Raw genomic sequence first — 27144 nt, forward strand, 5'->3', positions numbered from 1 at the left:
ATCAAGGTTAAACATTGCACTTGCTCTTCAAGTCACCCACTTGAGTCTCTTCTAAGTGTACTTTCCTTTCTTTCCTGCTCTGAAGCTTTTAGTAAACTTCCACTCCTGCTCTGAAACTTGTATCAGTCTCTTTTTCTGCCTTATACCCTCAGTCAGTTCTTCCTTCTGAGGAGGCAAGAATTGAGGTTGCTGCAGACCCATATGGGATAACTCAGATACATTTCCACTGTTAACAATTTTACATAAACTTTTAGAGATATATTATCATTAGCTCAGAGTAACACAACTAGTAAATGGTAGAGTCAAGGTTCGAACTCAGGTCTTTAGACTTGTAAATCTATTGAGCCAGTAAATGAGAGTGCCCGAAACTGCCCCCAAATTTGGTCTCTTTTCCACCCCACCAAATTACCTCACAATCCCATTGCTTCCTTTCACACCACATAAGATATGTGTAAAAATGTATCAACCCAGGAGATAACTGAGATTTCATTCTGTGAATTTCTAATAGAAAAATTGCGTGCCTGATTCAATACCTATTTGTTAGATATTTAATATATATTTTCTTCTATTAGGATATCCCATTCTTACTTTCACTGGGCAGATTGCCTAAATGGTTATGTAATCAACCCGTGGGGTAATATTCCCTGATCATCAGCCTGTTTTTCACCTGTGGTTTAGCTTTTGCCAGGAGGATATGCAAAAGTTGAGGGAGGGTGGATGAGAATTAAATGATTTCTTTTTCATGTGCCTGGGAGGAGCCCTTTATTCCAGCCCCTGCCCAACTCCATTAAAAGCAATCACTCCCCCTGGACAGCCACAGAGCAGGTTCATTTGCAGGGAGCTACCATGGCTGATAAATCCAAATTTATTGAGTACATTGATGAAGCTTTAGAAAAATCTAAAGAAACAGCACTTTCTCGCTTATTTTTCACCTATCAGGGGATTCCTTACCCCATCACCATGTGCACCTCAGAAACTTTCAAGCGCTGGACACATTCGAAGCCAGACATGATGACATCGTGCTAGCATCTTATCCAAAGTGCGGTAAATAACAAGTCATCTCCTACAAGCACACTTCTCATAGTGAGTAGGTTGGGGAGGGTGTGAGACAAAGGTGGGACGAAAGCGGTTCCTCATTGCAGGAATCTGACTGAGGGTCAGTGAGGAGGAGGGCCACCGTGGTTAAGTACGCAGGTTATATAATCAGTAGATAGAATTGCTAGATTAAAAAACCCCAGTGTCTGAAGGAAGAGCTCTGTGCAGAAAGGCCATTATGGAGGATGGAGAGCAGAAGGGGATGGTTGATGGGCCTGGAAGGGAGTTGCATGAATGTGGGAAAGTCCAGTTGGCAAGGAGCAGTGACAGTAGCAGTGATTTTGTCTTGATTTTTGGCTGGACAAAAGCACAGCCACTTCTGTACTTTACATGATGATTTCCATGTTACAAATTATTTTTCAGGATCAAATACTGCTCCGTCAGTTTCTCCAATCACTTTTACAAAGATCTTTCATCAATGGAAAATAAAATTTGAAGAATCTAAATTATCCTGCTTTTTACCATTTCCTTTTGATTCCTTTTACTGTTGTTTATTAAAGCCAACCTCATTTAAAATGTTTTTTTCTTAACTGATGCTGTGTTTTCCTAAAATCAAAATATAGATTCCTGTAGAAAATATGTATTAATTTAATGTAAAATAATATAAATAACTTATAATAAACTTTCTATAACATAACATTGTTCTATAAGAAACATATTCTAGATTCAAAATGAAGCATTGTCCCTTATTAAAGGAGACATCTGAGAAATAAGTTGAATTTTATACTAATTATAGGTAAATGCTGTTTTCCATCAAACCATTGCTTTCCATAGCCCAAGTTATTTCAAACACAGAAGAACTAAATATACACATCAGGGAATGGTTGTAGATTTTAATTTTTATCATGTATATGCTAAAATAACGTGCTTTTGTTACATCAGGACTCCGTAATGAGTTTTTATTCTCTGATTTTTCTGATAGGTTCAAACTGGATTCTCCACATTGTCCACGAATTAATATTTGCTGTTTCTAAACAAAAGTATGAATATCCAGAATTCCCAGTTCTTGAATGTGGGGATTCAGAAAAATATCAGGTTAGTACAAACAGCCTTTAACTTTACAGCAAATTATCATAGAAAGACTTCTTCCAGTTTGGGGGTTCTTTAGTTTTCAGTTTAGAAAGTGCAATACTAATAATTATCACAATGTACTGTGTGCCTCCCGTATCTTCAGCACTGTTCAGGTATCATCTTATTTTTTGCAAAAGAACCTTATTACCATTTCACAAAAGATAGAACTGCTAGGGACTTGCCCAATGTCAAGGGACTAATAAATGATAGAGCCAAGATTTGAACCCGTTTTCTAGTTTGAGCTTTTAACAACTATACCGTATAGCCAGCCTGTTTTTGTTCTTTTTATTTTAAGTAGGGGGAAAGTAAGCTGAGAAACCTCAGGAAATGAACAGAAAAGCCTCATCTCTGAAGACATGGACCTGTGCAGGATGCTAGTAGGAATCACCAGTCTTTTCCTCGTAAGGCATGATTTTTTTTTTTTTTTTTTTTTGAAATGGAGTCTCATTTCATTGCCCAGGCTGTAGTGCAGTGGTATGATCATGGCTCACTGCAGCCTTGACCTCCTGGGCTCAAGCGATCCTCCTGCTTCACCCTACTGAGTAGTTGGGACTACAGGCACATGCCAGTACACCTGGCTAATTTTTAAATTTTTTTTTTTTTTGTAGAGACAGGGTTTCATTTCGTTGCCAGGCTGGTAATGAACTCCTGGGCTCAAGTGATCCTCCCACCTTGGCCTCCCAAAGTGCTGAGATTATGGGCATGAGCCACCACGCCCAGTGATTTTTGATTTCCCTATCTCAGTTACGATTCGTGTGTGTGTAAGGGATGGGAAGAAATCAAGCATTAGCTAAGAGAATAAGCCACTGATGTGTGTGAAGGGGATAACAGGTCATCCTAGCTGTTATTACTTACCTTCCCAATACAACTAACTGGGACTTGGGTGTGAGATAGGATGTTCTACTCCCTGCCCAGGGAAGGCAAGAAAGGAGTGGGAGGAGGATCTACCTCAGGACATCAGTGCTTGGACAGTAAAAGGACATGGAAGACAGCCCCTCCCCACTCCTAGACACACCAGAATGCAGCTGGGAAGGGAAGGCTGTATTCAAGGGGGAACCACAGTCTCAGTAAAACTTTCAGAAATGTTCATCACCAAGACTCCCAACAGGCAAACAGAACTCAGTTACTAAGCATAAAGCTACTGGATTGGGACTTAGGGAACAGCTTCTGGAAGGTGACTGAGACAGTGCCATGATGACAAATACAAACTTGAAAGTTGGAACCTAGATGGAAGGAAGTCCATTTCCATGGATTAGGCCAAAGTAGCACAAAAACACATGGTAAAGGAGATAGGTGTTCAGGGACTCAGAGGAGAGTGGTTTGGAGGTAAGTGACAAGTCCTGGATCTGGTCGGCAACAACAGACCAGAGAGGGTCATCTGGACCAAAGCAAACCTGATGAAGGCTCAGCCAAGATGGGCCCAGGAACCTAGGATGGGCCAACAGGGGCAGTAAGAAGCTTTGTCCTAGGTAGGAAATAAGGAAAAGCCCTATAGACTTCCCCTGTCCAGGTCTTTGCATAACCTTTTACTAAGGAGAGTGTTTAACATCACCTTTAGAAATGATGCCAACATTTATCCAGATTTCAATTTCTCTCTCTCTCTCTCTTTTTTTTGAAATGGAGTCTCACTCTGTAACTCAGGCTGGAGTGCAATGGTGCGATCTCCTCTCACTGCAACCTCCACCTCCTGGGTTCAAACGATTCTCCTGCCTCAGCCTCTCGAGTAGCTGGGATTACAGGTGTGCACCACCACGCCTGGCTAATTTTTTGTATTTTTAGTAGAGACAGGGTTTCATCACATTGGACAGGCTACTCTCGAACTCCTGACCTCAAGTGATCCACCCCCCACAGTCTCCTAAAATGCTGGGATTACAGGCGTGAGCCACCACGCTTGGCCAATATGCCCTTTATTTTTAAATGGAAATCAGTGAAATGAACTTCACTTAACGATTATTTGCTTTACAGAGATCTTTTCTGGAATACATATTTTTCCTTACATAAGGTGTCTAGAGAACTTTTCTGGAATACATATTTTTCCTTAAATAAGGTATCTAGTCTTTGCTCACACTTGGGCTATATTATACATTTTAATGAACATAGTAGTATATATTATGTAGCTATCTAATTTTATTACAGTTGACTTCCATTTTTCCCTTGGGTGCTTTTCTAATCCTTTTAGTAACTTTACCATTTCTCATGCATCTGTACATGATTTTTGGCCATGAAGTTTTGTGGAAACCACACTCTATAACTTAATCTGAAAATAATCACCTGTGCGATTTTGCACAAAGTGCTTAAAACCTCAAAGCCTGTTCTTAATCTCTAAAATGGGGGTTACAATATCTACCTGAGAGGATTGTTGTGAATGACTATGAATGAGTATGAAAAATGCCTCAAATGTTTAAAAGTACAGTTTGATGTAAATGAGATTTTACACTGCTAGTCACCACTTGGGCCCGTATCATTGATTTAAAGTGTGTTTTATTTTTAAAATTTCATTTTTTGTCCCCTTGCTTGAGTTGAGATCTCCACTAAGTTTTTTTGTTTTTCTTTTTTTAGATAGAGTCTCACTGTGTCGCCCAGGCTGGAGTACAGTGGCTCGATCTCAGCTCACTGCAACCTCCACCTCCCGGGTTCAAGTGATTCTCCTGCCTCAGCCTCCTGAGTAGCTGGGACTACAGGCAAACGCCGCCACGCCCAGCTAATTTTTGTATTTTTAGTAGAGACGGGGTTTCACTGTGTTGGTCAGGATGCCCGGCCTCCACTAAGTTTTTACAGAACAATTGGCTACAAACATCTGAATATCCTTTTATCACTTACAATGAGCAGTTATATTGTAGCTGCAACCAAGCAGTGAGTGACCTCTACAGATGTGGGACTAAAAACTTGAAGCCTTACTTCCCTGTATAACATATACTAATGGTCTGATTGTAAGTGAAAACCCTTAATCCTGGCAGATTAAATAGATAATTTTATCTTCAAAATTATCTATAGAAATAGATTACAAAAAAAGAATCAATCACCTTAGTCCATATACTGACAATGTATTTCTCTCATGAAACATTTCTCAGACATTTAAGTAACTCTGCACTTTCAGGTTCCATTGAGATATTTTATTGCCTAGAGTTTTAGCTGGTTAAACAGAAAGATTTAAATGTTAAAAATGGATTTGCAGGAACTGTGGAAAGACTTCACTATTTCTGTTAAAGACCTTGAATATAGAAGAGATCCAAATTAAATGAAAGTGTATATTTCTTTTTTTTTTTTTTTTTGAGATGGAGTCCCGCTTCGTTGCCCAGGCTGGAGTGCAGTGGTGCAATCTTGGCTCACTACAAGTTCTGCCTCCCGGGTTTACACCATTGTCCTTCCTCAGCCTCCTGAGTAGCTGGGACTACAGGTGCCCACCACCACGCCCAGCTAATTTTTTATGTTTTTAGTAGAAATGGGGTTTCACCATGTTAGCCAGGATGGTCTCGATCTCGTGACCTCATGATCCGCCCACCTCGGCCTCCCAAAGTGTTGGGATTACAGGCGTGGGTCACTGCGCCTGGCTGAAAGTGTATATTTCAGATTATGAGCGGTCTTGAACAAAATGGATTTGATATGATTATGGGAAAAGGTAATTCTTTTTAAAAATTACAAAAATGATTGGGAAATGGTAAGCAGGGTACAACAAAGAAATTCAAGAATATTTTAATTATTTGTTTATCTATGATTCTTCATTCCTCATCTCCACAAAGTAAGAAAACAGAAATAAAGAAAAATTGCCCAGGCGTGGTGGCTTACGCCTGTAATCCCAGCACTTTGGGAGGCTGAGGCGAGCGGATCCCCTGAGGTAAGGAGTTTCAGACCAGCATGGCCAACATGGCGAAACCCTGTCTCTACTAAAAATACAAAAATTAGCTGGTCATGGTGGTGGATACCTGTAATCCCAGCTACTCGGAAGGCTGAGAAAGGAGAATTGCTTGAACCTGGAAGGTGGAGGTTGCAGTGAGCTGAGATCGCACCACTGCACTCCAGCCTGGGCGACAGAGTGAGACTCTGTTTCAAAAAAAAGAAAGAAAGAAAAATTGGAGGAGGAGGAGAAGATATAGTGACAGTAGTGCTGGAAACTGTCATTTAGATACCCAACCTAGGAGTGATTCCACACACACACACACGCGTGCACACACACATTTTCACCTTTTTGTGTATATTTTTAAGAGAATGAAAGGCTTTCCATCACCAAGGATTTTGGCAACTCACCTCCACTAAGACAAATTACCTGGGTCTATCTTCAAGAATAAAGCCAAGGTGAGTGTCCTTTCCTACTGATAATTCTTTGAAATTTCTATGTATAGATATTAGTTTTTGGAAGTATAACATGAGTTTGTTCCTCCTCATAGAAGCTTAGTAAATGAAGTGTGACATTTAAATTTTTTGTTTCTTTCTTGACGTATATTTGCTATAGTTGCAGTAAAGTCAAATGCATTTTCAACAAGGATATAAAACATATGCATAGAATAAAATGTATTTTATAATCTGTTTTACAGTGAATAATTTTCCGAATCCCGCTAGTATATTTAGAGTGTTTCAAACACACACACAAAAATACAATCTAGTAAAATGAGAAAAAAAATTGTTCCTTTGTTTCTTTCTGGTGAGCACTATTTACCTGAGGCCTAAAACTATTTTTTCAAATATATTTAAAAATTTTATAGAGACAGCATCTCACTATGTTGCCCAGGCTGGCCTTGAACTCCTGGCCTTGAGAGATCCTTCTGCCACCAAGGCCTCCCAAAGTGGTGAGATGACGGGCATGAGCCACCATGCCTGGCTAAAACTATTTTATTTTTGAATTTCACATATAGTAACAAACTTCACAGCATGCATACAGAACTATATGTGCTTTGGCTGTTCTTACCATTTGTTTAAAAATGTTTTTTTTATTAATCAGTATTGATATATTTCTTGTAATTACTAGTTTTTACCCAACCCTTTCTGTTTCCTCTCACCTGGTCCATTCCTTATTTCTTGGTGCCTTTTTTCTGTCTCAGAAGAAAATGATTTGAATTAGTTACAATCAAGATTTAAACTCCCTGCAGGGTGTGGTGACTCATGCTTCTAATCCCAGCACTTTGAGAGGCCAAGGTGGGCAAATCACTTGAAGTCAGTAGTTTGAGACCAGCCTGGCCAACATGGTGAAACCCCATCTCTACAAAAAAATATTAGGTTGGTGCAAAAGTAACTGAGGTTTTTGCGTTACTTTTAATGGCAAAAACCCCAATTACTTTTGCACCAACCTTGTAAAAATAGCCAGGTGTGATAGCACGTGCCTGTAATCCCAGCTACTTGGGAGGCTGAGGTAGGAGAATCACTTGAATCCGAGAGATAGAGGTTGCAGTGAGCCAAAATCTCACCACTGCTCTCCAGCCTGGGTGGCAGAGCGAGACCTTGTCTGAAAAAAAAAAAAAAAAAAATTAAACTCCTGCTGAACGCTAGCAAGAATGGGAGACTAGTGAGATAAGAGCAAAGAAAGGCAAAAGAGGAAAACTGTTAAGATAACTACAGTTTCAATGGTAAGAGACAGGAGGGGAAGCAAAATAAGAAAGGAAGAGTAGGAAAGCAAACCTTAGGGAAGTGGAGGTTTAGAATGAGCAGCTTTGTGGCTATGATACAAGAATCCTAGTAGCTTAAAATGGGAAAATATCTTAAAGGTCATCTGTGCTAATTCCCATCGAGTGTTTGAATTCCACTAAGCAGCTGGACCATGATTGAGCACCTCCAACAATAAAGATCTCCAGTATCCCCTAAGCCAGCTTTGAATAGCGCTGTTAAACAGTTTTTCCTTGTATTGAGTATTTGTAAAGACTGAAATACCACTTTAACACATAATTTCCCCCGTTTAATGCAGTTAACACATTTTTCCTTAGAGTCTCTATAATAAACAGAGCTGAAGTAATTTATAAAGCGTTGGACTTGGGGCACGCAGGCTTTGAACAGAGTTTCACATTTACAAGAATACAAGGGCAAGAAAAGAGCAACAGGGACTGGATGCAGTGGCTCACGTCTGTAATCCCAGCACTTCGGGAGGCCGAGGCAGGAGCATCACTTGAGCCCAGGAGTTCAAGACCAGCCTGGGCAACCCCCGTCTCTACAAAAAATACAAAAATTAGCTGGGCATGGTGGTGCACCGCTGTGGTCCCAGCTACTTGGGAGGCTGAGGTGGAGGATTGCTTGAGCCCAGGAGGCAGAGGTTGCAGTAAGCGAGATCACACTACTGCACTCCAGCCTGGGTGACAGAGTCAGACCCAGTCTCAAAAACAACAACAAAAAACAAGAGCAACAGCAGGGAGGTAAGACGTTGATGTGTGGAATTTGTTCATACTCCAGCCAATTAGCCCTCAGATTTAAATTTACATCTTTGTAAACTTACGTCTTTGTAAACTTACAGATTGCTACCAGCCAGGCCAATTGAGTGGTAGTTAAAGCCTCAAATATAAAACCCTCAAATGACAAGAATCTACTGTATTTGGACTGGCGGCAGGGATGAGTGTTAGATCTAAGCACAAGACAAGACCCAGACCCATTGATCTCTACTCAATTTTATCTTGTTAGTGTTAGTTAAATTCTTTTTTTTTTTTTTTTTTTTTTTTTTTGAGACGGAGTCTGGCTCTGTTGCCCAGGCTGGAGTGCAGTGGCCAGATCTCAGCTCACTGCAAGCCCTGCCTCCTGGGTTCACGCCATTCTCCTGCCTCAGCCTCCTGAGTAGCTGGGAGTACAGGCGCCCGCCACCTCGCCCGGCTGATTTTTTTTTTTTTTTTTGTATTTTTAGTAGAGACGGGGTTTCACCGTGTTAGCCAGGATGGTCTCGATCTCCTGACCTCGTGATCCGCCCGTCTCGGCCTCCCAAAGTGCTGGGATTACAGGCTTGAGCCACAGCGCCCGGCGGTGTTAGTTAAATTCTTTAGGCAGACAAGGTATTTTGATATCCCGATTCCCTCCCACTGTCATGTTATTTACAAATTTGGTAAATATAGCTTCTATATCTTTACCTAAATCATTACTTAAAATATTAACTATGACCCAGCCAAGATAGTGGAAGGGCTTATTAAAAACCTCCCAGCAGGTTTACATTAGTTAATTAACTATTTATACCCAGTCAGTTTTGTTGTTGTTGTTGTTGTTGTTGTTGTTGTTTTTCTGACGGAGTCTTGCTCTGTTGCCCAGGATGCAGTGCAATGGCACGATCTCGGCAACCTCCGTCTCCTAGGTTCAATCAATTCTGCCTCAGCCTCCTGAGTAGCTGGGACTACAGGTGCGCAACACCGCGCCTGGCTAATTTTTGTATTTTTAGTAGAGGCAGGGTTTTTCCATGTTGGCCAGGCTGGTCTTGAACTCGACCTCAAGTAATCCACCTGCCTCAGCCTCACAAAGTGCCGGGATAACAGGCGCGAGCCACCACGCCCAGCCCCCAGTGAGTTTCATATGCCTAAGTGCTCCTGCTGCTGGCTTACACTCTTACTTTTTTTGTAGGAGAAAGCATACGCTACTCCACCTACTAATCTAAAACCATGTTGAAAAAATCCACGTGTTAACTGACTTGTTCTTAGAGGATCCATGTTGCCCCCTGTTGGTTACAGTTTCCTCCTTTAGGTGGCCCCAAATCTTGTTTTTAGTCAATTCTAGACTTCTCCCAAATGAAAGTGAATATCACAAATCTGCACTTTGCAAAATCCACATCTTTCCCCTTTCTGAAAGGGAAATGACTTCTGCCTGTTCTAGGGCAGGAGTCTGTCTGGCCTCACATGTTTTCGGATTCCTCGGCATTCAGGAACATGCTGGATCATGTGTCCTCCAGTTTCCTCAGTTCTTGAAATGGAAGGCTTCAGGCCAGAAGGCTGAACTTGGAGCAGACGTGTGATCCTCTACAATCTTTTAGTTCTCTGGGGTTTCAGTTTGTTCTTTACAATGTTTATTTCACGCTACTCATCCAAAGGAACACTTTCCTCATCAGAGAAGACAGATATAGGAATTCAAACGTTCTGTGTCATCTACTCACCCATGAACATCATACACAGAGAGTGGGCTTTGCCATTCTTTTATCTTCTCTCACCAACTCTAAAACATTATTTTTGTCGTCCTTAACATTATTTGCAATTTTTATTTGGGGGTTTAAACTTTCAGGTCATACTTTTGTGATTATCCTAGTGAGCTTGGTCTTTTTTTTCCTTTTTACATCTTCCATGCATTTTGTTGCCTAAATTCATTAGCAAGAATCCTCTGCTACAATATCAATCTTTTTCTTCTTCTTTCTTTCTCTCCTTTCCCCAGATTTCCCCATCAGCCACTTCCTGTTCCTCAGTTTCCTACTGTCATTCTTTCTCTCTATATTAACACAATTATGTAATATACGAGTGGACATGATATTGCTTGCCCTGTCAATTTTCCAGATTTCAAAACATAGACCTAAATAAATTAACTCAGTTTTTGCTCCCTAGATATTGGTGATATTTCGAAACCCTAAAGATACGGCAGTATCTTTTTTCCATTTCCACAACGACGTCCCCGATATTCCAAGCTATTGCTCTTGGGATGAATTCTTCAGACAGTTCATGAAAGGACAAGGTATGGCTGTTGGTAAAAGAATTCTTCTTACCTGAACAGATGACCACACAAATGTGAAAACCCAAATGTGTTTTAGGGTAAAGGAAGAAGATTTAGGTAGATCTGGGAACCAAAAAGTTACACTTAAATGAACTGTTATAGCACCATTAGTTCTGTGCATCCCACAATTAAATGCATTGCCGTTTTAAAAACTAATTTGGGGCTGGGCGCGGTGGCTCACGCCTGTAATCCCAGCACTTTGGGAGGTCAAGGCAGGTGGATCACGAGGTCAGGAGATCGAGACCATCCTGGCTAACACAGTGAAACCCTGTCTCTACTAAAAATACAAGAAATTAGCCGGGCGTGGTGGCACACACCTGTAGTCCCAGCTACTCCGGAGGCTGAGGCAGGAAAATTGCTTGTACCCAGGAGGCAGAGGTTGCAGTGAGCTGAGATGGCGCCACTGCACCCCAGTTTGGCAGAGCAAGACTACATCTCAAAACAAAAAACAAAACAAAACAAAAAAGCAAACTAATTTGGACAAGTCATATGTTGACTATGAGTACAGAGTGACCAAAGAGAGCTTTAACAGAGAGTGATGTAGAAAACCATTTGTAGTTAACTTCCTTGTCACTACATAACATTGATAAAAACAAAAAATTTTTTAAAAAATTTTTTAAAAATTTGACACTGAGACTACTACACTGAGACTACTACACATGACACTGAGCTACTATACCTAAGACATTTGTTTGCTAGAAAGAAAATAAGTTTTTGTGAGAAATAAGTTTTTGTTAAACGTTGATATTTTGTCTCTGGTTTATTGATAACTACAAGTGTCTACTAATGCTCCAGGTGCTAAAGTAGGGGTTGTCTATGCATTATTTTATTTAAGATTTATAACAAACTATGAGTAAGGTGGTATTAGCTCCATTGAACAGATGAGAAAACTAATCAAAATATAAATCAGACAGGCACAGTAGCTCACGTCCATAGTTCCAGCACTTTGGGAGGCCGAGGTGGGCGGATGACTTGAGGTTAGGAGTTTGAGATTAGTCTGGCCAACATGGCAAAACCCCGTCTCTACTAAAAATACAAAAATTAGCCAGGTGTGGAGGCGCATGCCTGTAATCCCAGCTACTCAGGAGGCTGAGGCAGAAGAATTGCTTGAACCCAGGAAGCGGAGGTTGCAGTGAGCCAAGATTGATCAACTGCACTCCAGCATGGGTGACAGAGCAAAACTTCAACACAAAAAATAAAATAAAATAAAATAAAAAATAAAGAAATAAAAATACAAAATTAGCCAGGCGGGGTGGCTAATGCCAGTAATTTCAGCTACTTGGGAGGCTGATGCAGGAGAACCATTTGAATCCAGGAGGCAGAGGTTGCAGTGAGCAGATAAGGCACCATTGCCCTCCAGCCTGGGCAACAAGAGTGAAACTCCATCTCAGAAAAAAAAGTTAAATCACTTGCCAATGCTTGTAAGTGGCAGTGACTCTATATCCATAAGTATAGTGGCCAGAGACCAGTAACTGATTCCTTTTATTAGTGGCTTCTTTGAGTCTCTACGGTGTAATAAACGGGATATTAAAGCCCAATGACCCTAGAGGAGAAGCTGTTGTCAGTTCACTCTAAGAGGACTACTTTTTAAAATTATTTTTGTTGTATATATTTAAGGTATACAACATGATATTTCACCACATACATAATGATTAATACAATCAAGCAAATTAACATCTCCATCATGTCACACAATTACCTTTTTTGTGTTTAGTAAGAACACCTAAAATCTACTCTTTTAACAAATATTATATGGTATAAAATCATTAACTGTCATTAACTGCCATCCTCATGCTGTACATTAGATCTCAAGATACTCATAACTGAATAATTCATAACTACGTAACAAGTTTGTACCTTTTGACTTATGTCTTCCCATTTCCTGCCCTTCCCCACCCCTGTAACCAGCATCCTACTCTCTATTATGTATCTGACTTTGTAAAGATTCCACATGTAAGTGAGATCACGGTGTATTCTTCTTCTTCTCTTTTTTTCTTTTCTTCTTCTTTTTTTTTTTTTTTTGTTTGAGACAAGGTTTCACTCTGTCACCTAGGCTGGAGTGCAGCGGCGCGGCTCACTGCAGCCTTGACCTCCTGGGCTCACGTGATCCTCAGCCTCCTAAGTAGCTGGCATGCACAGGCACGCACCACCATGACCAGCTGATTTTTTTTTCTTTTTGTAGAGATGGAGCCTCACTATATTGCCCAGGCTCCATATTTTTCTTTTTGTATCTAGCTTATTTTGGTTAACATAATGTCCTCCCTCCATGTTGTTGCAAATGATGATGAGAAACTTGTCATCAGTGGGACAACCTATTTTAGGGAGTCTCTGTTTCCCTATCCATCCTTGGAAAGGTTTGTTTTTCTCATTTAACAGGAAGTCTGAAGGTAGGTGGCTGGTTCCTGGGATCACTGGCCTGCACCTCTGATATTCCCTTGGCCTCTCTCTCATACTTTTTGCAATAGACCCTGAAATTGGCTACTATCCTTCCAATCATCACCTTTAGGTCATGAAAAAGGAGGAAGGATAGCAGTAGCCAAGTGTGTTCCTTAGCTCCACACAGCAATAGTTTTGCCAGAAACCTTCCAGCAGACTCTTGCTTGTGTCTCACTGGGCAGAACCATTTCATGTGGCCACTTACAGCTCTGAGGAAGGCAGGAAATCAAGAAACAGAATTGTCATGATCAGCTTAGACCCAAATAATCAGGGTTTGGTTAGCAACAAAAAACAGGATGTATTGGATGTTGGGTGGACAACTTACAGTATTTGTGACAGCAAATAAAACACATAGAAACTGCCTGGCTCAAAGCAAGGGCTTCATGATAACAATGATCGTGATAATAATTATATTATTAATGATAGTAATGATAATAATAGTAATGGCTATTGAGGCCGGGTGGGGTGGCTCACACCTGTAATCCCAGCACTTTGGGAGGCCGAGGCGGGTGGATCACCTGAGGTCAGGAGTTCGAGACCAGCCTGACCAATATGGTGAAACCCCATCTCTACCAAAAATACAAAAGTTAGCCAGGCATGGTGGCGTGTGCCTGTAGTCCCAGCTACTCAGGAGACTGAGACGGGAGAATTGCTTGAACCCAGAAGGCAGAGCCGATATCGCACCACTGCACTCCAGCCTGGGTGACAGAGCAAGACTCCATCTCAAAAAAAAAAAAAAAAAAAAAAAAAAAAAAAGGCTATTGAGTGTTACAGTGAAGCAGGCACTGTTTTTAGCATTTGACATGTGTTAATTTATTTAAACCTCATAACGCCCCATTTTACAGATGAGGAATCTAAGCTACAAGGAGTTTTAGGAGTTGCTCAAAGTCACACACCTAGTAAACAGCACAGCTGATCCGTGTCTACATCTGCACTGTCCAACGTGGTAGCCACTAACCATATGTGACAACTGAGCCCTTGAAATGGGACTGGTGCTAAATAACTAAATTTTTCATTTTAAAAAATTTGAATTTATTCAAAATTTTTAATGGATATACAATTCAGTTACTGGAAAACTTTTTTTTTTTTTTTTTGGACATGGAGTCTCGCTCTATTGCTCAGGCTAGAGTGCAGTGGCACAATCTCGGCTCACTGCAACCTCTGCCTCCCAGGTTCAAGCAATTCTCCTGCCTCAGCCTCCCGAGTAGCTGGGATTACAGGTGCAGGCCGCCAAGCCCAGCTAATTTTTTGTATTTTAGTAGAGACAGCGTTTCATCATGTCGCCCAGGCTAGTCTCCAACTCCAGAGCTCAGGCAATCCACCCGCCTTGACCTCCCAAAGAGCTGGGATTACAGGCGTGACCCACCATGCCTGGCCTACTGGAAAACTTTTAAGTAAGTGTAATAAGTTGGGTATGTGAATATACTTTTTAAACTGTAAGTTTTATTAAATCTAAACATACATCAAGTATTTTCAATAAAAGTTTAGCATCCAAATTGAGATTCTCAGTATATGTCTCATACTCAATGGCTTTTGAAGATTTAGAATATTAAAAGAATGTAAAGCAGCCGGGCGCGGTGGCTCAAGCCTGTAATCCCAGCACTTTGGGAGGCCGAGACGGGTGGATCACGAGGTCAGGAGATCGAGACCATCCTGGTTAACACGGTGAAACCCCCGTCTCTACTAAAAAAATACAAAAAACTAGCCGGGCGAGGTGGCAGGTGCCTGTAGTCCCAGCTACTCGGGAGGCTGAGGCAGGAGAATGGCGTAAACCTGGGAGGCGGAGCTTGCAGTGAGCTGAGATCTGGCCACTGCACTCCAGCCTGGGCGACAGAGCGAGACTCCGTCTCAAAAAAAAAAAAAAAAAATGTAATGCTTCACTCATAAATTTTTGTTGATTACATGATGGAATAATATTTTTGATAAATTGTGTTAAGTGGAGTAAAACATTAAAATTAATTTCATTTGTTTTTTTAAAATTACATATACGGCTAGCATTACTTTTTTTTGAACAATGACAGCCTAGAAAATGTCTTTTTCATCATTTCTTTCTGGCATTATCTCTGTCGGGTTTCATGTGTCATTCACTATTTCTGAATTTTTTTATCCACCTAAATATTCATGAATGTCTTGTAGTTTTTGTAAATCATTTTTGTAACTTGCTTAATTTTGTGTTATTTATGAAAAACGTTCCTAAAGGTAAGAAAATAAATAGAAATTTAGACAATGGGACTGATTTCTGTCACCTTTTCGTGGCAGGGATTTATAATAACATAAACATATCTCGAGCATATACACATATGTATAGTTTATATTTTATAGCATAAATTAACTATCATTTTAACCTCTGTTATTCAACATTTCTTAAAGTCTTCCCCACTGTGTTTTTAGTTTCTTGGGGAAGCTATTTTGATTTTGCAATCAATTGGAACAAGCATCTTGATGGCGACAATGTTAAGTTCATATTGTATGAAGACCTGAAAGAGGTGAGATTATTCTTTATATTTTAGAGCAAAATTTCTTGTAAGTTACAACATAGAGCACTTACTTATAATGTCCGATTGTATGAACAAATATGGTGTTCAATTTTTTAAAATATTCCAGATACATGGTACGGTGCTAGAAAAGAAAACTCAAACCATGCATACATGCTTAGGTTGTTCATTTAACAGAAATAAAATAATGCTTAGCAACTTATTACTAAAAGTAACTGCTTTATTTTCCCTTTATGATGGATAGCTCAAATCGTAATGAAAAAAAAAAAAAACAAATAGTTAGGTCTCAGTCGATTTAATTGAACATACATTTTATTGTGAACTAATTTTTCCAGTCAAGTTATTTTTAAAAAATTGTTTATTGATGTAACAAGTATCTAGTAAGTGATTGCTCACCAATTAGGCCCTGGTGATACATCAATGAACAGACCAGACAAAGATCATTGCCCTGTAGTAACTTACATGCCAGTTGGAGAAGGTGGAAAGAAAGAATGATACATAATAAACACAATAATTTTTAAAATGTATATAGTATGTGAGAAAAAAAGAAACAGCATAGCTAGTGAAGGAAAATTAAAAATGCTGGGGTGCAAGGCATGGGGAAGGATTGGACACATTCCAGTGTAAAATATGGTGCTCAGGCTGGTGTGGTGGCTCATACCTACAATCCCACCACTTTGGGAGGCTGAGGCAGGGGGATCACTTCAGACCAGGAGTTCGAGACCACCCTGGGCACATTTCAAAAAATTAGGCATGCACTTGTAGTACCAGCTACTCAGGAAGCTGAGACTGGAGGATCACTTGAGCCTAGGAGGTGGAGGCTGCAGTGAGCCATGATTAGCCTGGGTGACAGAGTGAGATCCTGTATCACAAAACAAAAAAAAGGAACAGGAAGGTTAGGAGAGAACTTATTGAGGGGATGTGATTTGAGCAAAGATCTGAGGGAAGTGGGGGAGTGAGCCAAGTAGGTAATTGGGGAAGAGCATTTCTGGCAGAGGGAATCAACTGGAGCAAAAGCTGGGATAGTCCTGGTGAGATTAAGAGACAGCAGATGTGCCTGGGTCAGCAGGAATAAACCAGGGCTGAACAGCCAGTGAGGACAGAGTCAAGGAGGTAGGATGGTATATGAGGGATAGAATGGCAAGCCACTGACTCTGGCTTTCACTTTGAGGAAAGTGGGAAGCCATTGTGGGATCTGAGCAGAGGAGTGATTGGAGCAGATGTGTTTTTTAACAAGATCGTTCTGGCTAGGTGTGAGAATGAACTGGGGCAAAGCAAATGCTGGGAGGGCTGTAAAGAGGGCACTGCAATAGTCCAGGCAAAGGAAGATGGTGCCTCAGGCCAAGAAGGGGCCATGCGGGGGAGGAGAAGAGGTTGCATTCTGGATATATGTTGAAGGGAGGGCCAACAGTATTTGCTGCTGAATTGGATGGAGGGGAGAGTGGCAAGAGAAGGAGAGAAGTCAAGTAAGCCTCCAATTTTATTGGCCTGACCAATAATATTGAGGGCCGAGTTGCCATCAATTGAGTAGGAGATGGCAGCAGGTGAATGACTGTCGGGGAGATCAGAGGTTTGGTTTTGGACACGTTAAATTTGAGACGTTTATTAGTCATCCTAATTGAGAGGTCAAGTAGGCAGTTGGGCGTACAAGCCTTGCAAGTACAGAGAGTTCTGGGCTGTAGATAAAGTTTGGGCATCGCTGACACATAGATGTGCTTTAAAGCTGTAGAAATATATACCTGGGTATATATAGAGAGAAGATGACCAAGAACTGAGTCTCGGAGCCCACCAATTTAAAGAGTTTGGGGAAAAAAGGAGGAATCAGCAACGGAGACCAGGAAGAGGGAAGGGCTATGAGGTAGGAAGGAAAGCAGAGTCCTGTGGAGAAAGCATGTTAAAGAGAAGGGAGTATCAAGTGCTCCTTAACTTAATTGAGTTTCTAATACCAGTCTTCCGTTACATTCTTATACAAAGAAAATGTGGTTTAGGTCAGGTGTAGTGGCTCACGCCTGTAATCCCAACACTTTGAGAGGCTGAGGCGGATGGATCACCTGAGGTCGGGAATTTGAGACAAGTCTGACCAACACAGTGAAACCCCGTTTCTACTGAAAATACAAAAATTAGCTGGGTGTGGTGGTGCACGCCTGTAATTCCCAACTACTCAGGAGGCTGAGGCAGGAGACTCACTTGAACCCAGGAGGTAGAGGTTTCAGTGAGCTGATATTGCACCATTGCACTCCAGCCTGGGCCACAGAGCAAGACTCCATCTCAAAAACAAAAAACAAAACAAAACAAAACAACAACAACAAAAATGTATGGTTTAGGCCAGGCACAGTGGCTCACGCCTGTAATCCCAGCACTTTGGGAGGCCAAGCTGGGTGAATCACCTGACGTCAGGAGTTCGAGACCAGCCTGGCCAACATGGTGAAACTGTTTCTAGTAAAAATACAAAAATTATCCTGATGTGGTGGCACGCACCTGTAATTCCAGCTACTCAGGAGGCTGAGGCAGGAGAATTGCTGGACCCCTGGAGGTGGAGGTTGCAGTGAGCCAAGATCGTGCCACTGTGCTCCACCCTGGGCAACAAGAGAGAAACTCTGTCTCAAAAAAAAAAAAAAAAAAAAAAAGTGTAATTTAATCTACCCTTTCTGTTTATAGGATGCATGTATATAATATGAAAGAACATATTAATGCTAGTTTAGAATAATGTTTCTGAAACTTGTGCACCATAGAATACAAGTGTTGCCACAGCTGTTAAAAATTATTTCTTGAGGTTTGGGAGGAGGTTATTTAAATAGATTTAGGAAGTGCTGTGTTCTATAGCCTGCTCTCTTGGAGATTCACATTGTGCACTGGTCTGTTAGAGACTCTGATAGCAGCCTGGGCAACATGGCGAAACCCTGTCTCTACAAAAATACAAGAATTAGCCAGACGTGGTCGCACACACCTGTTCTCCCAGCTATTCAGAAGGCTGAGGTGTGAGGATTGCTGGAGCCCGGGAAGTTGAGGCTGCAGTGAGCCGTGATGGTGCCCTTGCACCGCTCTAGCCTGGACAGCAGAGCAAGACTCTTTCTAAAAAAAAAAAAATTTCTTCAAGTTTTTATGATTCTAAAAATTAGACTTTCTTAATGGAATTAAACATTAACTATAAATAGAATTCAGAAAAAAAGAGAATTCAAATGAGCACACACGAATACATTAATTTCCTCAGCTGGTCTAGGTTGGTGTTTTTTAATGCAATGATATCATCCTAGATGAAATTATAACCTGTGAATTAATGTTACTGTCATTATTTACATGGTAAAATCTATTATCTGGTAAGTTCAACAAGAGTCATAAGTTGAAACTACAAAGTATAATCAATACAGAATATCTTATAGAGATATCTCAATATTGATATAAGAGATGAAAGTACTCTAAGTTTAAAGTGGGGGTATAAGATGAACTAGGGAGTTAGGCTTAATAACTCCAATGACTAAAAAGTCTGTCTTAGCACAGAGAACAATTCCCATAGGAAGAAGTTTAAGAATTTTTTTTTTTTTTTTACAGAATCTGGCTGCTGGAATAAAACAGATTGCTGACTTCTTGGGATTCTTTCTAACTGGGGAGCAAATTCAAACTATCTCAGTCCAGAGCACCTTCCAAGCAATGCGTGCAAAGTCTCAGGACACACACGGTGCTGTCGGCCCATTCCTTTTCCGCAAAGGTAAAGTTGCACTGGTTTCTGAGATTGTATCAGTTAGGGACTGACTATGCACACAATAGGCAATCCATATAACTTTATCTTAAGTAGGATAGGGTTTTATTTTTCTCTGCCTCAATAAGAGCTCTGGGCACAGGCTCTCCAGAGCTGTAACTGGCAGCCGCATACCATCTTTTTTTGTTTATTTCTTTGTTTTGAGATGGAGTCTCGCTCTGTCGCCCAGACTGGAGTGCAGTGGCTCGATCTTGGCTAACTGCAACCTCCGCCTCCCGAGTTCAAGTGATTCTCCTACCTCAGCCTCCCGAGTAGCTGGGACTAACAGGCGCCCGCCACCGCACCCAGTTAATTTTTTTGTATTTTTAGTAAAGACAGGATTTTACTGTGTTGGCCAGGATGGTCTTGATCTCCTGATCTTGTGATCCGCCTGCGTTGGCCTCCCAAAGTGCTGGGATTACAGGCATGAGCCACCGTGCCTGGCTGCCCCATATCGTCTTTTACAGTCCTTTCTGTGGTTGAGAGTCCTTTCTGATGATGACCTTCTGAAAACAAGATAGCAGCTGAAGTTCAAGTATTATGTTCAAATTCAGATAGGAGAAAGCGAGTGGGCAAGGGGCAGAATCGTATTAGTTGAGCGAGCCCCCTTTAAATAACTTTTCTGGAAGCCCCATCAGTGACTTTTTTTTTTGAGACAGAATCTTGCTGTGTTGCCCAGGCTGGAATGCAGTGGCACAATCTCGGCTCACTACAACGTCTGCCTCCTGGGTTCACGAGATTCTTGTGTGCACTGTCATGCCTGGCTAATTTTTTTGTATTTTTAGTAGAGACGGGGTTTTGCCATATTGGCCAGGCTGGTCTCAAACTCCTCTCCCAAAGTGCTGGATTGCAGGTGTGAGCCACCGCACCTGGCCAATGACTCCTTTCTTTCTCTCTCTCTTTTTCTTTTTTTTCCGAGACAGAGTCTTGCTCTGTCACCCAGGCTGAAGTGCAGTAGCGTGACCTCAGCTCATGGCAACCTCAGCTCATGGCAACCTCCGCCTCCTGGGTTCAAGTGATTCTCCTGCCTCAGCCCCTGAGTAGCTGGGATTATAGCCACCCATTACTATGCCCAGATAATAATTGTATTTTTAGTAGAGATGGCGTTTCACTATGTTGGCCAGGCTGGTCTCGAACTCCTGACCTCAGGTGATCCACCCATCTCGGCCTCCCAATGTGCTGGGATTACAGGTGTGAGCCACCATGCCTGGCCAATAACTTCTTACATTTCATTGGCCACTTTCCTTGCAGTGGTGGCTGGGAAATGTGACTTTTTAAAGCCAGGCGTATTACTACACAGTTAAAATCAGGGTTTTGTCAATAAGGAAGAGGAAGAAAATGACTATGGGAGAGACAATTAGCTCTCTCTGACATGGATGATATTTACTATATTTCATTAAAGTATTCTAAGTTCTTGTGGAAATGTGTGATAATATAGCTTACGGATTGCCAGTGTTATTTTTCATTGAGTATATAATGAAATAATGAGATGTAGAGGTAGCACATATACCAGCAAGGACAACAACAGCTAACAGCAGGCATCTATCATATATTAAACATTTTGTTGGGCTTAAATTTTATTGTAAAAAACACTGAAGTTCTGAGGCCGGGCACAGTGGCTCATGCCTGTAATCCCAGCACTTTGGGAGGCCAAGGTGAGTGGATCATGAGGTCAGGAGTTCAAGACCAGCCTGGCCAACATAGTGAAATATGGAACTTACAACTTCAACCTAAATGATCAAAAGATCATTAAGAAAAAAGTAACTTTCTTTACTGGTAACAGCCAGTAAGAACAAACATCCCAAACTCAGGCAAAATAATACATTTTTGCAAAATTATCAGTATCTGAGGTCTTAACGAAAACTTGCTATAAAATGTTAACTTTCAAAGGGTATTTAAAGTCTTTAAGAGACTTTAGAAAGAAAAATATCATTTCTCAAAAAGTGGAATTTCAAGTTCTAGGTGTTTGGAGAGGAGTAAGGTTAAGGGGTCATTGAGGCTGATGGGCTCCCCCTAGTGATGTAAAGAAAACATGTCACCTCCCACACCACCGATGGTGGAGTCCCAATGGATATTGTTAATTTTACAACAGAAATCACATTAGGTTTTAAAAGTGTAAAACTTTTGACTGGGCACAGTAGCTCACGCCTGTAATGCCAGCACTTTGGGAGGCCGAGGCGGGAGGATCACCTGAGGCCAGGAGTTCGAGACAAGCCTGGCCAACGTAGCAAAACCCCATCTCTACTAAAAATACAAAATTAGCCAGGTGTGGTGGCAGGCGCCTGTAATCTCAGCTACTCAGTAGGCTAAGGCAGGGAGAATTGCTTGAGCCCAGAAGGCAGAGGTTGCAGTGAGCCGAGATCGCACCAGGGCGCTCCAGCCTGGGCAACAGAGCGAGACACCATCTGAAAAAACTAAACAAAGAGTGTAAAACTTTTTCCATGTGTCCATTTTAACATATCAGAGTGAAATATTGCACTGAAAATGGTAAAATCCTGAAGAAATATTCCAACAGATATCTGGGTCTACTGTTTTTTGTGTGTTGTAGGTGAAGTTGGTGATTGGAAAAACTTGTTCAGTGAAACTCAGAACCAGGAAATGGATGAAAAATTCAAAGAGTGCTTAGCAGGCACCTCCCTCGGAGCAAAGTTGAAGTATGAGTCATATTGCTAGGGTTGATTCCAGTCAATTCAGCAGGCCTAGATTTATTTTCCTTAATAATAATTAAGTTTAAATAATTAAATGATAATCAAATAATGATAATTAAACAATATTGAAATCTAAATAATACAAAACAAAATAATAATACAATTTAATAATAATGATAACATTGGAAATTTTTGAGCACAAATAAAAGTTTGTTAACTTTTTCAAGAAAGGGTATTTTAGCTGTCTCAAAGGGACTCTATTATTAATACATTGCACTGGAGTTTTAACTTATTTTGTGCTCTAGGTTCACATAAGAGGGTAAACAGATACTATCAGATACACACCTAGAGCTGTGTTTGGCCATAGATGACACAGGCCTCCAAATGATGCACAATTTTCTGTACTTTCGTCATAATATAACTCTTTTCTTACTATGGATCAAAGCACTTGGTGGCTATCTCAGACTTAATGTTGGGGGAGAGTTAATTCCAACTCTGCAATAAATTCCATTCTAATTTGGTTCAAGAAAAATGCATTGCTCATCTGCTCCATGTATGCCATTGCAGTAGGCCTTAGGAAGGCCCCTTCTCAAGGGACCTTATATTTCTACTTTATATGATCTTTAATTCAGAGCTAAAGGTAAGAGATTGTGTTATTTTACCATAAAGAGTTTTTCTTTTTCTTCTCTTTTTTTTTTTTTTTTTTTTGAGACAAAGGCTCACTCTGTCACCCAGGATGGGGTGCAGTGGCACAATCTCAGCTCACTGCAACCTCCACCTCTCAGGTTCAAACAATTATCCTGCCTCAACCTCCTGAGTAGCTGGGATTACAGGCACACACCACCATGCCCGGCTAGTTTTTGTATTTTTAGTAGAGGCAGGGTTTCCCCCATATTGGCCAGGATGGTCTTGAACTCCTGACCGCAGGTGATCCAGTTGCCTTGGCCTCCCAAAGTGTTGGGATTACAGACATGAGCCATGATGCCTGGCCTATCAAGACTTTTTCTACCACAGAGCCTCAAGTAGTCATGTGGAACTAATGAGAGAAGATGGAAAATGTTCTAGAAAGAAAGAATACTGGCCGGGCGAGGTGGCTCATGCCTGTATCCCAGCACTTTGAGAGGCCAAGGCAGGCAGATCACTTGAGGTCAGGAGTTCAAGACCAGCCTGGCCAACATGGGGAAACCCCATCTCTACTAAAAATACAAAAATTAGCTGGGTGTGATGGTGTGCACCTGTAATCCCAGTTACTGGGGAGACTGAGGCAGGAAAATCGTTTAAACCCCGGAGGCAGAAGTTGCAGTGAGCTGAGATCATGCCACTGTACTCCAGCCTGGGCAACAGAGCGATACTTTGTCAAAAAAAAAAAAAGGAAGGAGGGAAGGAAGGAGGGAAGGAAGGAAGAAAGGAAGGAGAGAAAAGAAAAGAAAAGGAAGGAAGGAAGGGAGAGAGGAAGGAAGGAAGGAAGGGAGAGAGAGAGAGAGGAAGGAAGGGAGGGAGGAGAGAAAATACTAAATAAAAAGCTAATATCTAGAGTATATAAAGAACAACTAATATCAATAGATGAAATAAAATATAGCCTAGTAGGAAAAAAAAAATGTAGCCAGGTGCTGTGGCTCATGCCTGTAATCTCAGTGCTTTGGGAGGCTGAGGAGGGGGAATCACTTAAGGCCAGGAGCTCAAGACTAGCTGGAGAAACATAGCAAGACCTCATCTCTACCAAAGAAAAAATTAACCAGGCATGGTGGTGTGTGCCTATAGTACCAGCTACTCAGGAGACGGAGGCAGGAAGATTGCATGTGCCCAGGAGGTTGAGGCTGCAGAGAGCCATGATTGTGTCACTATGCTCCAGCCTGGGCAACAAAGACCTTGTCTCTTAAAAAAAAAAAAAAAAAAAAAAAAAAAAAAAAACAGTGTAAAGGATATAGACAGGTAATTTATAGAAGAGGACATCCAAATGGCAAATAAATAGATAATGAGAAAAAAATGTAGTAATTAGGAAAATTGAACAACAGTCAGAGCAATACTGGGATCTCTGAGAAGGAGTAAACAAGTGAGTTGATCCCTACACCTTCCTGAGCGTGCTACCTATAGGCAGTTTCCAAGCTGCAGCATAGGGAAAGGGAACCTCATACAAAAGTCTCATAAAATTGGAGTTGGATATTGGGAGTCAGGCAGGCTGAAGAGGCTAGATTTTCAGAGCAGATTGCTGGGGAAAAGAGCACTGTATGTTAAAAATTTAACATAGCAAGAACCTCAAAGATCTGCAGAGGGAATCTTTCTAATCTTTAACTGAGTGCAGATATGTGTATGCATGGTATAAAACTTTACAAAGACAGTGTAAATTTCAAGGAAAGTCTTGCTGGAAAGCAGTGAGCCAAAGAATTTTCCTGAACTTCATCCAGAGATGGAAATAGTTCATGTTCCCACCAGTCAAAGTGGAGAGACTAATACCCAGGGCATTGGGTAGGTTTCCCAGAACAGTAGATTAGATGAAGAGGAAGAAAACAGCAGGGAACTTGAAGGCATAGCAATAGAAACTATTCTAAATGAAGACAGAAAAAAACAAACAAACAAACAAAAAAAACAGAAAAACATAAGCAGAACTTCAGTAACTTATGCGACAATATCAGGCAAATTTACATGTAATTGGAATATCAGGAAAAGGAAAGAGGTACAGAAAAAAATGGAAACTGATGACTGAAATTGTTCAAATTCAAATAACTCTAAATCTGCAGATTCAAGAAGGTCAACAAACCCCAAGCTGAATAAACATAATGAAATGGCATCAAAACACATCCTAATGCAATTGCTGAACACCAGTGACAAAGAGGAATCTTTGAGGCAGCTAAAGAAAAAGATGTTACGTATAAAGAAACACGTAAGAAATACAACAGACTTCTCATCAGAAACTATGCAAGATAGAAGGCAATGGAGTAATATCTTTGAAAGACTGAAAGAAAATCTTTGTCAACCTAGAATTTGATATCAGGCAAAAATATCTCTCAGAAAAGAAGATAAATACTTTTTCTGTCAAATAAAGCCTGAAAAAAATAATTTCCAACAGATATGTACTATAGAAATACTAGAAGTTCTTTAGACAGAAGGAAAATGATGTCAGATAGAAATCTGGGTCTACACAGAGGAATGAAGAGCACCAAAAATGGCAAATGTGTGGGTATATATAAAACATATTTCCCCATGGCCAGGCATGGTGACTCATGCCTGTAATCCCAGCACTCTGGGAGGCCAAGGCTGGTGGATCACCTGAGGTCAGGAGTTTGAGCCCAGCCTGACTAACGTGGTGAAATCCTGTCTCTACTAAAAATACAAAACTTGGACAGGTGTGGTGGTGGGCGCCTGTAATCCCGGCTACTCAGGAGGCTCAGGCAAGAGAATCACTTGAGCCCAGGAGGCGGAGTTTGCAGTAAGCCAAGATTGCCGTGCCAGTGCAGTCCACACTCCAGCCTGGGTAACAGAGTGAAACTCTGTCTAAAAAAAAAGCTGTCTTTAAAATCTCTTTAAAAGATAATTATCTATTCAAAGCAAAAGTAATAACAATGTATTTTGGGGCTTATATATAGAAGTAAATCTATGATAACAATGAGACAAAGGATAAGAGAGAAGAAATAGAAGTATACTCCTGTACATTTTGGAAATAAATTTGGTGAAGTTATTTGTGCATGTACTTCACAATCCAGCAATTACATTCCTGGGCATATATCTAAGAGAAACTCTTCCTTATTTGCATAAGGCAACAAGAAGGAAAATCTTCATTGCAGCATTGTTTGTAAATAGTGAGAAACTTAAAAACAAAACTGAGAAGAATGGATAAGAAAATTTTGAAATATTAATAGAAATAAATATTCAGCAGTTAAAATAAATGAATTAGAGCTATGTGTTTTAAGTAAATACCTTTTTTAATTTTAATTTTATTTATCATGATTATTTTTGATCCCTAGTTTGACCATGGTAAAGTAAATAAGTCTTAAAATACATAAGAATTACTTAATGGATATGAGGTTTCTTTCTGGGGTGATGAAATATTTTGAAACTACATAGTGGTTATGGTTGCACAATATTGTGAATGTACTAAGTCCCCCTAATCATATGCTTTAAAAGGGCTAGGCTGGGTGTGGTGGCTCACACCTGTAATCCCAGCACTTTGGGAGGCTGAGGTGGGCAGATCACCTGAGGTCAGGAGTATTCGAGACCAGCCTGCCCAGTATGGTGAAACCCCATCTCTACTAAAAATATGAAAAATTAACCAGGCGTGGTGGTGGGCACCTGTAATCCCAGCTACTTGGGAGGTTGAGGCAGGAGAATTGCTTGAACCTAGGAAGTGGAGGTTGGAGTGAGCCGAGATTTATGAATTAGAGCTATGTCTATTAAGTAAATACCTTTTTAATTTTTAATTTTATTTATTATGATTATTTTTGATCCCCAGGCTGACCATAGTAAAGTAAATAAGTCTTAAAATACATAAGAATTACTTAATGGATATGAGGTTTCTTTCTGGGGTGAAACCCCAGAGATTGTGCCACCACACTCCAGCCTGGGTGACAATAGCAAACTCTGCAATAGCAAAACTCTGTCTCAAAAAAAAAAAAAAAAAAAGTTAAAATGGTGAATTTTATGGTATGTGTATTTTACCTCTTTCAAAAAAAAAAATACAAAAACCAAGTTTAAAACATAGAAAGATTTTATTTTTTAAAATAAATGCATACAGAGGTAATACCCTTTAAGTCACAAATGTGAATGACTTAAATGAGTGATTATCTCTGCTGAGAAGAGGAAGAGGAATAGCATCAGGGAGAGGAACACTGGGGCCTTCATCTGTCTCCCAGTATTCATTCAACAAGCATTTGTTAAGCAGCATTTGATATAGTGGATTACGCTTTCCTCCCAGAAAAAGGTTTTTTTTTCACTTGGCTTGTAGGATTCCATGTCTCCTTGTTTCCCTATTAGCTGCTGCCTCTCAGTGTCCTTGCCAGTTCCACTCCTCCTCCATGGCCAG

The 27144-nt window shown here is 40.7% G+C and overlaps 1 protein-coding gene across 1 annotated transcript; it reads left to right on the plus strand.

Moving 5' to 3' along the window:
- Nucleotides 1-846: 846 nt before the first annotated feature.
- SULT6B1 (sulfotransferase family 6B member 1) lies at nucleotides 847-22152 on the plus strand. The gene is given in 8 exon segments (XM_001108157.5): nucleotides 847-973; nucleotides 976-1044; nucleotides 2018-2130; nucleotides 6370-6459; nucleotides 10647-10773; nucleotides 15640-15734; nucleotides 19293-19449; nucleotides 22028-22152. Coding segments are annotated over 8 exon segments (903 nt in total).
- The last annotated feature ends 4992 nt before the right edge of the window (nucleotides 22153-27144 follow it).

This window comes from Macaca mulatta, chromosome 13, assembly GCF_049350105.2.
Source record: "Macaca mulatta isolate MMU2019108-1 chromosome 13, T2T-MMU8v2.0, whole genome shotgun sequence".
In the NCBI taxonomy this organism is placed as follows: Eukaryota; Metazoa; Chordata; class Mammalia; order Primates; family Cercopithecidae; genus Macaca; species Macaca mulatta.